At 43.6% G+C, this 14386-nt stretch overlaps 1 protein-coding gene across 1 annotated transcript in view; it reads left to right on the forward strand.

The window, feature by feature from the left end:
* Positions 1-14386, forward strand: part of LOC103527667 (ras and Rab interactor 3) — a 145757-nt gene that overhangs the window by 118747 nt on the left and 12624 nt on the right. Inside the window, exons 21-24 of the mRNA XM_030452492.1 lie at positions 3052-3124; positions 5527-5618; positions 7417-8880; positions 11269-11577. Of these exons, the coding sequence (XP_030308352.1) occupies positions 3052-3124; positions 5527-5618; positions 7417-8880; positions 11269-11577 (1938 nt within the window). The remainder of the gene's footprint in view (positions 1-3051; positions 3125-5526; positions 5619-7416; positions 8881-11268; positions 11578-14386) is intronic.

The following is a 14386-nucleotide window of genomic DNA, read 5'->3' on the forward strand; positions in this document are numbered from 1 at the left end:
AAACTCAATATGGTGTAGCAATACGTTTGGTTCACAGAAGCCAGACTATTTTTGCTGTTGCCTTTGATTATATTCTTGACATCCTGACACTGTTCTGGTGAGACACAGATACTTCCTTGCTTTTCAGGTGCCCCGGATATAGTTTTATGAGTCTAAAAAAGTTGAATTTTGTTACTGCAGTTTTCAGCAAGATTACAGAGCTTTGGCAGAACAGTGTCTGCTTGTGGCTTTTGCAAAAGTCATGAGTTCCTATAAATGGCAACATCATGATCCCTCTGTGAGCAGCAGTGCTTATGTCAGGGAAATATCCTCAGCTATCCATAGCACATCCACAGCGACAAAAAAGCACCTGACTGTCTTCTCAGAGCAGGGTGCCCTGAGGGCAGTAATGGCACTGGAGGAGAGATACTTTGTCCCCAGCAGGTAGCAGGGAGACATTTTAGTTGTATAAACTTGCTATTTCCTTCAAGCTATTTTCTGCAAGTTATATTGTTCTTTCCAAGAATCGGAACAATGCAGCAAGGAAGACCCACTTAATGGTCTCCACAAGTGAATGACAGCCATTCCCACAAGAGATATTCCTCAACTGAACCCATCATCTGCCACGTGACAGCAAGGCATTGTAGTCAGCAGAAGTCTGGATAAAAACAGATTAAGGAAAAAGCATTACAGTTTCTCCCTAGAGAAACCCTCACCGCGGGACATTGCAAGGCTTTTCCCATGGGTACGGTGCTGGGAGCAAGTTCCATGATAAGGCCATGATAGTCTTGTGCAGTCTGCTTGATGCTGCCACTGCCAAAATTTATACTGCCATAAATTTTCAGGAGGAGAAGACAGTGGAGGTAAAAATGTCCAAATCTACATGTTGTGGGTCTCTGTACAATGAATTCCAGTCTGCTTACAGATACACTCACATTTGTGACCCTCTGACCTCCTAGAGCAGACCAGAGAGAGTCCAGTTTCTATATACCACATACTGAAAACTTAAGCTCCAGCAGCTTTTGTACTTAGACTGTTCTAGCTATATAGTTCCTGGTGATTTGTGGTGGTTTATGCTATTTAACTATAAATAGGACAAGTAACCATACATTAACAAGGCACTTCCATGTGCATACTCCTGACACTGAAGGGCTTGTACTAATATTCTTCTGCCTAAAATTCAAACGCAGAACTTCCTGGCATGGAAACAAACATTAGTCCCAAACCAAGAGATTTATTTACATCTGTAAACATGTACAGGTGGAGCCTGCTCTCCTATGTACACCTGCAGTTTGGAATTCCAAAGCGGATATGCGGTTCTTAACAGAAAAAAAAAAAAAAATTCTTTAAACCATCATCTGCACAAAGGAATTTATTTAAGTGCTGGAGATTCCAGTGATTCAGACTCTTGGGTTTTGGTTAATTCTCTGGAACAGTACTGGGCTTTGTCTTTATTTTTGTTTCCTATGTCAGAGCTGTGAAACAGATGGATTTCAAACTATGGAACTGCTCATGGTGAATGTTTAATAGAAATCCCTGACTGAAACATGATTCTTATTACAGAAAAATAAAAAACTTGCTGAACATTTATTTTTCCAGTCTGGGAGAAAAGTAATGGGAAGGGATTTTTTTGCTAGTAATATGCTTTAAATTGCATGTTGCAGTCTGATATCAGTGCACAAACTGAAGTTGTTCTGTTTGTACTGATCCAACACAAACTGATGTTATAAATGACTTCTGAGAATTCATAGCTTTTGCCTCACTAAGAAATGCCTACATTGGTGTATTCAACCCAAAATAGCAACCTGCAGGGCCTGGACTAGGAAAAAGGGAGAAGTAAAAGGAGGAAATGCCTTGTTTGGGGATTGAACTGTGAAGCTGAACAAAAGAGAAAAGCTCAAACATTTCCTTCCAGTGGGATTCTCTGCAGGTTGGAGAACAAGAGCAAGTGCAGGAAGGAGCCAGGGGAGAGGCAAGCTAGGCAGTGTCCCTCCCACAGGCACTGGGGGCCCTGCTTGGGGACAACAAATACCCAGGCAGGAAGGCAAGGAGCTGGAGAGGTGCCACAGGGCTGTGAATCATGGCAGACCGAGGAAGTTGAGTCATGATACCTGAGCTTCACAGCCACATCTCTGAAATGTGGCCTGGTAAACATGCTGAAGGAAGATGCAGAGCAGCTGTGGGCACTGCTGTGGTCTTCATCTGGTGCTGCTCCCTGAGGACTCCTGATGGCACAGCTCCACGCTCATGTTCTCACCACCACTTAGCAGGTATTCCTGGTATTCAAAAATGTGAGTCTGTTTGTGGTGTGTACATATGGGTACAGATAATCTGTGAGGCTGTAAAGCAGAAGCAAAGGAGGAGACCTCTCTCCTACAGGTCCATCTCTCTCTCTGCCTTGGGTTATCAGTCAATGTGAAATTTTCTCCACCAGGCAGTGTTTTTTTCTAGTTTAGTAGCCAAGCACTATAATAGCATGTGAGATTTGGGCTACACAATGCCATATCATGCTGTTGTAAAGGAGGTGATGTTGAAGAACTATTCAATGTGGTGTAGGTTGTATTTTGTCGCTTGAAGGAAAGTGCTGTTGCTGTGTAACTCAGTGAGAGGGAGACACAAATAGGCTGTGCTCATACTGCCTGCATGACCCAGGTCAGAGGCTGCACACATAGTAATGAAAGAGTAATTTCTACTTTTTTTTACTTAAAAGCACTTTGTCCATCCAGACCAAACCAGATTCCAGCACTGAGAGTCACGAGGTCAGCAGACCAGCACATCCTTAGAGTTGGGCTTGTAATGAGCCCTTTGGCTGTGAACTGAGGTTTTTTCTTTCCCATTTTTTCTATTACTATCACAATACTGATATCTGGAGCTGACCATTCAGAAATTTAGGCTGACACATTTCTTCTCTAGTGGTTCCCTGAAGAATCTCGTGTCAATTGGCTGTCTGAAGCCAGTTCTTGATGCTTCTTTACATTAGTCCATGCAAATACTGGACAATCACAGCATACAGGATATGTGAGCCAAACCCCCCAAAGCCAGTTGCTGACTGTCTTTTGTGTTTTCCCTCAGTCCTGTACCTGGAAGGATCTGTCCTTGTGTTCGAGGATATCTTCAAATTGGTTGCCTTCTACTGCGTCAGCAGGTGAGTTGGGTTCGTTGTTTCCATGGAGGTGTCACTTCACTCTCCCCTCTGCACTGCCTTTCCCCTGTATCCAGTCACATCACAGCCCCAGATGTTTTCTCCAGTTTCCTCTGACCTGCCAGACCAAGTCAGATGTCATAGTATCTATGATGGGGCCAAACACTTGGTTTCTAGCCAGGCACACCATAACTGCAGATGTCCCTGAAGCTGGAAGCTTTGTCTGAGGAAGGTCCATGGGACTGCAGCCCACAAAGGACCAAGGCACAGGATCAGGGATAGCAGGGTGGGGAGGAAAAAGGTTCCTCGATTAACCATCTCTTACTAAAAGCAGCTTTAAGCATCCACACACAACTGGCAGCAGCTTAGCAAACCTACTAGTGGACTGTTGTCTGCAAGAGACTCAGAGCATTTAGTCACCTACAGGGAATGTGTCATAGAGAGTAATCCTGAAGCAATTTCTGTGCTTTAGCCAAAAGTCAAAAATAAAATAAAGCATTACAGAACAGTCCTTGCTTGTTTGCTCAGTGCAGAAATACTAAAAGTAGTGGGCACAGAGATGGAAAGGATGGAAAGAAGATGGGGAAAGATGGAAATGATGGAAAAGATGGAAAAGGTCTTTTTCACAAGAGCAGTGTTTGATCAGCAGCTGATGAGTCTCTCTGTGTAATTAAACTGGTGTCTGCAGTCTTCCCTAAGCACCCTGAAGCCATACCTCCACAACCTACTTACCTAATTCCTGCCTCAGCAGGCCTGGTTTTGAGTTGGATGTAAACTTTTGACTTACCCTATATAAACTTAGATGATTCTTAGTTGCTTCCATTAAAGAGGGGAAAGCAGCTTCAGGGTATGTTTACAAGGCAGTCATGTTAGTGACCTAGGTCACAGAGTAGGAGCAGTCTATCTATGGTAAGATGCAGACTGCTGCAGCTCACCCATCCAGTAATGCTCACACTATTTTGGGTGCTGCTTCTGCAGCCAGCTGAGTTCAAAAGATTTCTCTCTTACCAAAGGAGCAAAGAAGAGTTCAAATGCAAAAAAAGAATTGGGTATTTCTAGTCAAATGGGTGGTGGGAGGGAAAATCTGCTTGCTTCTGCTTTCCTGCAGAAATGTTCAGGGCGTAAGAGAAAGAAAAAAAGAAAAGTTTTTCTATTAGTTCCTATTATAGATGTTGCCTCTGAGTGTTGAAATACATATTAAGATGGTTCATGTGATTTCTCAAGATGCTGACAAATGACAGGAGAAATAGGGCATAATTTTCTGAAAGAAGCAAGTAATAAAAAGGCTGCTTAGGCACTGACCCTAGCATTTGCTGGGTCTTTGTTTGAGCTCTGCATAATGGAGAGGCCTATTCTTAGGGCTGTAGTGAATATTCATCTAGTAATAGATGGAAATTGTTTATCAGGGCTGAAAGGCTCTTGGCAAAATAAATTTTGGCCTGGCTAGATTACCGTAGATCACAAAAGAAGACAAAAATCTGTAGGTAACAGGTGACTTGATGGCTTCTCTACAAGCTGATACCCTGTGAATATAACCAGATTTTTTTTTTTAGGGTAATGTGTTAACGTTTCCGGAATTTTAGTTTAATTTTTCTACAAAAAAAAAAACCCACCAAACAAACAAAAACAAACAAACAAACAAAAACCAAAATACCCAGAAGGTCCATGGACTCTCTTCCTCTTTTAAACCTGATATCTGCCATGAAAAAAAATACTCCTGAGATCTCATCAGTTTATGTCAAGCAACATGACAAAAGGGCACTCGGTGCTCAGAGAACCCATGGAGTACACAGTACATGGAACAACAGTAAGTTCTGTATCTGTGTGTTAATGGGAGCAAAAAATGCCCCCTCTGAATTCATCTACCTACAGCTCAGTCCTCTCCAAATCTGCAGTCACAAATGTGACTTACACTTACACTTATTTTTTAAAAGGGGGAAAAGGGTGGGGAGAGAGGTGTAAACAGAAAGAAAAAAAGACTGTAAATCCCCTCCTCTGCAGAAAGAATGGCTTTTCTAATTACAATAATTACCATTTGTAACACCTCACTTTTCATGGGCAGGTATTTCAACCCTTGTGGCTCCCCTGAGGTGAGAGATATTCCTGCTGGAATTCCTCTGGCTGGAAGCCAGAGCACTGTGATTAAGCCCATTCCATGGAATGAAACATCACCACAGGAGCTGGTTATCTCTTGTGAAATCAGAGTAATCCAGGCTGGCACAACACCCACAATGCCTTACTGGCCATGAGACCTTCTTTGACAACATCCAGGACTTTGCAGAACAGGGCTGAAATTTTGAACCAATTCAATCACTAAAACCAAGGGTAAAATTTGAAGTTCCTAACAATTGTGCATTTTATTCTTTTTTGGTTTGTTTTGGTTTTCATTGTGTGTCTTTTTACAGAGATTTGCTGCCCTTCACCCTGAAACTGCCACAAGCAATATTAGAAGCCTGTAGTTTTCAAGACCTTGAAATTATCTCTAGTCTGGGTATAGGTAAGTCCCTCAAAGCAGCCAGGGTTTCTCTTGACTCACGGTAGTCAAACACAAAAAGGAATTTTGTACCTAGTAATAATACCACGCAAGCATATTTTAGATCAGATATATAGAGTTGCAGAGTTAGGAAATGCTGTTCTGTTAACTAAAGGAGGTGTCCTTCCTAGTTCTTTGTATGAAACACACTCCACTTGAGATAGCTATTATAGTGAGCAACTCTCTTTCATGGTACTTTGCTTTTCAGTTTTCCCTCAGCTGTTGAAAACAGCCAAACAATGCTGAAAGCTTAAGAGTTAGCTCACTTCGAGATATTCACGGAAGCACCCCAGGGCCTGAGGATCTATTTTTGGATCTTCTGCATTATACCTCCCAGAAGGCATGGGCAAACCCCACTGGTTTCGGTTCAGGCAGCTTTGTGTAATTTGACCTTTGGATTTGCCTCTAACACTTTCAGCATCCTCTATTTTGAATATGTTCCAATTTGTCAAACATCCTTGAGTTTGGGTGTCCACCCAGTGCTTAAAAACTGCTAGAATGCTCCTTTGCAACTTGAGGTAGCAAGTTGTAAACTTATTAGTGATTTTATTATAACGAGTGTAAACATTTAGATTAAAGTATCAGAAGCATATCATGATTCTCCATCCTTTCATTTTACTTGAGGCATCAGAGGACATCCTGACTAAGGCAACAGTTCCCAGCAAGTTCTGAAAGAAAAGATTAAGAAAGTACAAGAGTACAAGCATCAAAGCAATGTTGATTGTAGTCTTCTTCCTTCTCTCCTGTATACTGGTGGTCATAAAAGTGGTGGTGCTTGGAATTTTTCTTGCCATAGTACATTCCATGCCAGGAAAGTTTCTGACAGCAGTGGGAGACAACAGAACTGCCATTCTTGCTGTATGAAACAGTGTAACTGGGCTGGGAAACACATCCAAAGGTGTGCAGCCCTCAGTAGGACCACCTCATCTGGTTCTTCATAGTCTGAGTGGAGCACTCTATTTTCATCACAGTGTCCTATCCTGATCACTGAGAAAAATAACCAACTTCCCTTTTGTAGATTGGTTTACTCACCGTTTCCTCAGCCCATGAGACTTCACAAATATGCACCATGTTTCCTCTCAGGCAATTTCAAGGCAAGGTACAAAACAGAGAGTGGGTATGGCTATGGATAATTGTCATCCAAAGCTATAGACATTAACTGTAATTTTATTGTGTGAAAGGTATTTAAAATCATGTTTCCAACTGGTTGTACTGCAAAGCAGGATCAGACCTCTGTGTAGAACAGACTCTGCCACATGAACTTGCTACATAGTGGAGTCATCTTCATCTGATGTCTCCTGTGCTCCCAGTGCACATTGGATCCAGGCTGTGTATCTCAGCCCTGCACCTTCCCACAGTCAGCAAGAGGGAGACAGAACTCACCTGGGATCTATACAACCTCAGCTCACATATCCACAGCTCTTGGCACTTGGAGGGCAGTGATCCTTGAACCTTAGACCCCTTTTCAAAAACATTCATATGTGTTGATTGCACCTTCCTGCTCACACAGCATTAACAGTTTTCAGTAGATGAGTGTCCTAAAACTGTCAAGAAAGAAGTTTCTGGTGAAGCTTCTGATCTTGTCCCTTGGTTTGAAGCATCTCACACAGAGAAAAACAGACAACCCTTTCGTCACACTGTGCAGAGGTGTGAAAACCTGTGTACCATTTCTCTTAACAAAAAAAACATACCATTAGCAGCTAAAATTCTCCCAGATTATCTTTTCATTCTCTTTTCTTTTTTTTTTTTTTTTTTTTGACAGATTTCTGGGATTCCTCCTTGAACCGCAGAAGAAGAGAGGATCTATCCTACTCTGCAAAAGACTCTGCTTTCAGCACTGTCCAGACAGACAGTTTAAGGTCTACCCAATGTTTTGCAAGTAGCATAAACCACTGCTCATGTGAAATAGAGCTGTCAATAGGAAATGACAGGCTGTGGTTTGTGAATCCTATTTTTATAGAAGAGTGCAGTAATCCTTTTCCTCCAGATGTACCTCCTCCTAAAAGCCACTCAATGAGCACAGACCTGCCCCCTACCACCATGCTTCCTGAAAGGAGATCTCCTCGCCGCCCTCCTCCACCTCCACCTTCTCATGCTCATGTTCAGAAATCCCTGAAGCCTCTGCAGGATCCCATGACTGCTCATGAAGAAAACAAGCTACTTCTTCAGCCACTAGGAAAGAGCATCAAGGAAATGAAAACTGAGAGCGGTGTCAGTAAAGGAGAAGGGAAGCAGAGCTGTTCAGCCAGTGAGCCCTCAGCAGTGAGCCCCAACAAGGGCACCCAGCCCTCTGTCCCTCCACGGAGGCGGCTGAGTGAGAGGACCTTAGAAGAGAGCTGTGTGGGTAAGCCTGGAAGTTGTGAAACGCTGAAAGGGGAACAGAGAGAAGAACAACAATACACAAGTACAGAGAGAAGAGATATCAGGTTGCTGTGCAAAAAGGCTGTAGAAATGCCTGGGGAGGTTCCTGAACGGTCTGTATCACATTTTCAGGAGACGAAGCCTGAACCTGCAGAGAAGATGGAGAACATGTCTAAGATACAAAGTAATGCCACCGAGAAAGGAAAGTCACCTCCTATCCCACCACCAAGAAGGAAGAGGCTTTCCCAGGTTCCGCGAATCCCCAAATCCTGCGAGACAAAGCAGAGAACAGTAGCAGAGACAGCCATGGCTCAAGCAGCTTTGAGCAAGAGCAGTTCATCCACCATGGCAGACACACAGACCAAGACTGAACCAGTACATGGCCACAAATCCATTATCTCAGCTGAACTGAAAGGTTCACACTCCTCCTTGGAGGGTCCAGGAGGCAGTGCCATGGCTCAGGCATCAGCATCCGAGCCAGACTCCTACTCCACCAGCAGCACAGAGGATGACCTGGAGGTGCTGAGTAGTTCATCCAGTAAAAAGACACGCTCTGTTATCTTGGACAAGGCCAAGAACAGGCTGTCCTTTGCAAGCCTGTCCAACGTCTTCACAGTCTTTTTGTCTAGTGACAGGAAGCTGCAGAAGAAGATAGTGGAGTTGGCACAGGACAAGGGCTCATACTTTGGCAACCTGGTGCGGGACTACAGAGTGTACAGTTTAGAGATGATGGCAAAGCAGAGCTCCAGCACAGAGATGCTACAAGAAATCCGGATGATGATGACGCAGCTGAAGAGTTACTTAGTGCAGAGCACTGAGTTGAAAAGTCTGATAGATCCAGCCTCCTACACTGAGGAACAGCTAGGTAGGTGACTATGCCTTACTCATGCTCAGGCAGGCAGGATTTGGGGAGGTGAGGAGGGAGACAGGAATATGCAGACACATGTTCTGTTTTACAGAACTGTAAAACCTCTAAAAGCTGAGAGATACAAATTGAAGTCTGCTCTGTGACTGCCAGCACTTGGAAGAGCAGCTCTGAAAACTAGGAGACCAATGAGGGGGAAAATCCCACTACAAGTGTTTTAAAGGGAAGGGTTTAAGCAGAAGATATGTATGTTTGTGTGTGTGCATAAGACAAGCATATGTACACACGCATACAAATATGAGGGTGTGTGCATGCATAGGCACAGAGTGTTCACTGGAAACAAGAAAAGCTGCCTTTCTCCTGCACAGCTGTGTTCCCCGTGGCTTTCCTTCTCCACTGCTCCACATGCTGCAGTGAGAATACAGAACTCCCTGCATTTGGTAGTCAGATCAGGGTTCAGTCACTGTCTCACAAGGAGAGACAAGACTGTGATGGTTTTGTGTGGTATGTTGGAGGAATTACTTGATCTTGCTCTGTGCTTCCAAGAGCTCAGAGGTGCAGAAAAGTTGCCTGCTCTAAGAGCATTTCTGGCTCTAAAGAGTAATATCTACCTCTGTTTACCACTGACATCGTTTGACCCCCGGGAGGAAAGAAAATATTTTTGGCTGGTTTGGGGTGTTTTGTTGCTTCTCTCTCAATAGTTTGTGAGGGAGCAATGTGCTACTTCTTTCTAAGAAATGTAGTGGCCTGTTTAATGTGTAGTCATGATGGAATATACAAAGAGCTTTAGGATTTTTTTATCCCAGTCAAAGCTGTACAGATAGAAAAAACAGTCATGCATGCACTGCCATGCTCTTTTGATGTAAAACTGAGGACCTGAGAACCAATGCAGAGCTATTTATGAGATCCCTAAGGTGTCTTAAAAGAATCTGGAAGACCCCCAAGACAGAAAATGGCCAACCACAGAAGAGACCAGGAATTCCAGGGGAACCTGCAGTACCAGTATTAGGTGGAACCCAGCTAGGTGGTGAGCCAGATCCCAGAGTCTCTCAGCTGTCAGTCTCAGCAGGCCTGGCTGTCTTCTTTCTCACCCAGTGAAGTCTCACCCCACAATCTCCCCTGAATAAAAGACCTGCTGCCAGCTCCTTGCCATAGCTTGGACAGGGGAGCTACAGTTTGTAACTCATGTAACACCTGCAGTCTTTTGTCCCAGGAACCCCTTTGTTCAAGGTAGAGGGAATGTCAGCCCAGAGAATTCTGTTTTGAATCTTGATTAGGGAAGGTGGAGAGGAAGCAGAAAAAAGTTTCCTTGTTCTGCTTGGTAGAACTGCATGTGTGTAAGGATCCCCCCTCTTTCACACAGACATGCCTGGTTAGATCCAGCCCTGTTCTCTGTCAGCTCCTTAACAGGATGGTATGGCCCAATCATCCTAGGGAGTACTGTCTTCTGTGGAGGACAGTGTTCCTAGAGTGGAAAATTTACCATTTGGATTTGAATAATGCTTTCCAATTCTCTGGATTCTTTGAAATAGTTGCATTTTGTATACATAAATGTTACTGCCTTCTGTTGCTGTCCTAACTGACTGAGGGGATGAACTCTTCTGCCAGTGACCTTTTCAACTTGGTGTAGGGGTGACAAGAGAATCCCTTGCACTCCCTCTGTCTCTGCCTCTGGTTTCTAGGAGTCAGGCAGCAGACTTTATCACAATCTTTAATTCTTCCTTTTGTCTCCTGCTAAATATTAAGCAAATGTTCAACCCACACAGACTGCTTCCTCATCCACAGGTGGCATAAGATGTGACTTAAGTATCAGTAAGTTAGAGTCACTTGAGAAGTAAAGGTGAGAAAATTCCGAGCAGATGTTGGTGTCTGCCTCTGAGCTGGTGTGCACCAGACCCTTTTCAGTCACTGTGGAGAAAGGGGTGTTTTGAAGATGCAATTGATTTTGTTCTGAAGTTAATACCTCAAATAGGTCTAAGGAAGATGTCAAAAGGGACACAAGATGGGCATGTGTAAGGGCAGGGCTATGAAAAGAAGCACAGTTATTTGAGGTTCCTCACTCTTCCCAGGCTTTCCTGCTGCCTGGCAGTGCCATCCTGGTCAGCCAGGAGTCAGGCAGACACAGCAGCAGCTGCTGGTAGCAGGAGCTATACTATGGCTCTAGTAGAAGAGACCACTTACTGATGATCATCTCAAGCCTATCCAAGACTTCTGGAGGGTGTTGGTAATGAAACGGTTACTTTCTGGTGTGTAATTTCTGTTCCATACTCACAGCTATGCAGTAGTGCAGGCATAACCACCAATGCTTTCTTAGGAGTTTTACTTACCACCCGCACTCCTGTCTTGATTACTTATCATAGACTTTTGTGTTCTCCCTTCTCTATGCAGAAATTATTGCTGAGACAGCTCTATACAAATGTGTCTTGAAACCTTTAAAAGAAGCCATTGATACTTACTTAAAAGAAATCCACAACAAAGATGGATCTTTACAGCAGCTAAAAGAGAACCAACTTGTGATACAAAACACAACTACCACTGACCTGGGCATCACAACCAGTGTGCCTGAAACTGTTGTGCTGGAAAAGATCCTTCACAAGTTCACAACCATGTACAAGGCCTACTCCCCAGAAAAGAAGATTGCCATCTTGCTCAAGTCCTGCAAACTCATCTATGACTCCATGGCTCAGGGAAACCCAGGTACAGCCCTCCTCCTGAAATGGTATCCCTCACTGGTCCTTCTTCACATATCAAAAAAACAGGGTTTATGATACAGTTGTGGTAATATTCAGATTGGAGGTAACAGTGATGGTTGATATGTTTCATATCAGATGTCCACAGGTTGTGTTCTGAATGGGCTAATTAGTGACTGTGAAATTCTTTGTACTAATAACAGATACCAGATTTTACCTTGTTGACCTTAAGGTTCATAACTCCAAAAACACAATGCCTGTAAGTATGCTGTATGGGTAATGTCCTTTCTGAACAGGCCTTCACACGGCTCTCCATAAATCCTCAGAGCTCTGTCCCAGCTTGCAGCAGCTTCATAGGAAATTCTAGGAACGGGTCTCCAGGAAAAGTCCCTTGATTTGGCCTTTACAAAGTCTTGCCTAAATTGAGGAGGGGATGCAGAATAATTAATACTACTGTTTGTTGTTAATTCCTGATGCTCCAGTAAATTCCAAAAGCCACTACTGCTCTTCCTTGTTCTGTGGAAGTATGTGCTCTGACTATAAATAAAACTTGGGCCCCAGGCCAGCCACTAAATGCACACGTTAAGCCCCAGGTTTGCAGGCAGGATGCATTTTCACAGATGGACCAGGAAGCCCCTTCCTCCAGGAATCTGCCTCACCACTTCAAGAGCTTATACGGGTGAGCTGATGACAAGCCATGCATAGATGTGGAGAGAAGCCAGATATTAATTTGCAGCAGCCTGCAGTTGTTGAACTCACAATCCCCAGAAGTAGTTTAAGCTGTTCTTTATTTTGTACTGACCACAGCCTTGGAGCATTCATACAGGTATTGTTGTGTCCCTCTGAGCCTCACCTCACGGTCATCCCTTAGACAATATGCAGCAAGGTTCAACGACCAATCTAGACACATTAACAGCAGGGCAAGAAGCCACCCCAGGGCTGAGCTGCAGGGTGGGTAGGCCCTCTGTCTTCAAATATTATGAGCAAATTTGGACATGTGTAGAGGATTTTGCTGTGACTGCTAAAACAGTAAAGTTTGAGAGTAAATTTGGCAGAGATCAAAGTCTTGCATGCCTCATTAGAACCCACATAGGAAATATGGTCTCCTTCCAGTGCTGATGATATATTACATATCTATCACACCTCAGTTAGCTCAGGGCTAGAATTTCTCTGGTTTAGGAAACTCCATTTTGTCATTTTACACAAGAGGAATTAGGGGTTAGGGAAATAATTCAAAAAACCCTACATGTTTTAAAATATTAGCATTAATGAAATGAGAGGCTTTCATTGTGGTTTCCTATGCTAACCGAAGCACTTCACTTCAGCCAGCTCAGCTGTTTTCTCATGCTGAGTTCTAGTGCAACTGGGAATTGGGTCAGCAGATTACTTCACCCCTGTGCATCCAGCTCCCTCTCCACTACATATGATCAGTGCTGCCTATCAAAAGGAAACTGGCTTGGCATTAAGCAAATGTGCCCAAATTAATTCAGACCTGAAAAAGAGGTTAAGAGGAGAATGCTATTGTCTCCTTCCCAGAAGACAATGAACTCAGAGAGAAAAGGAGTGAAATGTTGTAGGTCTGCTTAGAAGTGAGGTGTGTGAAACCTCTTCAGCAGAATGACCTGACTCCAAACCACTTTGATTTTCCCCCTAGCAAAGACAAGCATTCAGCAAACCAAGCTATTTTTCTGACAGGGGGTTCCCAGCTGTGGAAACTCAGGTGTGCAGAAGAGCATGCTCTAGGATGCTCAGACAGGATTTCAGAAGGTAGGAGTTCTCCTCCTGCTCTCTGCCCATCTTGAGAGTAGCAGCCCAGGAACCCTTTAGAGTTTCAGCCAGCCCTGAGGCAGCACAGTGTTATTTCCACAGGAAGAGCAGAGGCCAGGCTCAGCTTCCTGTGCAATAGTATGTTCTCCTTTTAGCTCCTTTAACTCACTGCTGAATTAGTGAGTTCTCTCCTCACTCAACATTAGAGCAGGTACAACACAAAAATGGTCATCCTCTCTGCCAGCTTAATTTGCAGTTCAGTAGCTCAGGCCAAGTCTTTATCCATTTTATTTAGGCTGACCATACGATGAGCTGACCTGAGAATATGGTTTTATGTCTCAAAGTAAAGTGCTTTGAGTACAATTTACTTCAGATCCTCAGAAAAACACAAGTTTTCTAAACATACTGAGACATATTGAGACAGTAGTGAAGGCTTGGCTGGGCTGTCCAGACAGATACAAAGTTTTCTTTAAAACTAGAGATAGGCTTATTCAGGAACATCTATGCCTGTAGTAGTGCCTGTCTTTGCACTGCTGGAAGATTTATGAACCTCTGATGTTAGCCTTGACTGACTTCATGAATATCAGGCCATTTTTAAAAAGGAGGAGTTCTCTCATTTGGTTGCAATTCATACTACCTGAAAAATTAGCTGTGTTTGAATCCCCTGATACTTAGATAATGAACTGAATGGGTCAGCTGTTCAGCTGGCTGCAACTAACATTTCTTCCCCAAGCTGAAGACAATCAACTGGTGGATCTGACTCTTCACAGGGAATCGGGAAGACGAGTTCCCAGTTTTTGTCAGTACACCTTTCTCCCAACATATCTCTGAGTACAGCTACAAGACAAAGATGCATGTTGAAGTAGGATTCATCTACAGTTACATGTAGCTGTAGGTGGCCACAGATGGGCACCAGGTCTGGCTTCCCATTATAGAGGACAGTGACTTAGTTGATGGAGTTCAGTTGATTCATCTGACTAGATGTAGGAGTCTGTTTTAGGGTCAGATGACTCGTGACGAACTCCACTGATTATATTGATTAGTTCATC

Source organism: Calypte anna, chromosome 5A (assembly GCF_003957555.1).
Source record: "Calypte anna isolate BGI_N300 chromosome 5A, bCalAnn1_v1.p, whole genome shotgun sequence".
Taxonomy (NCBI): domain Eukaryota; kingdom Metazoa; phylum Chordata; class Aves; order Apodiformes; family Trochilidae; genus Calypte; species Calypte anna.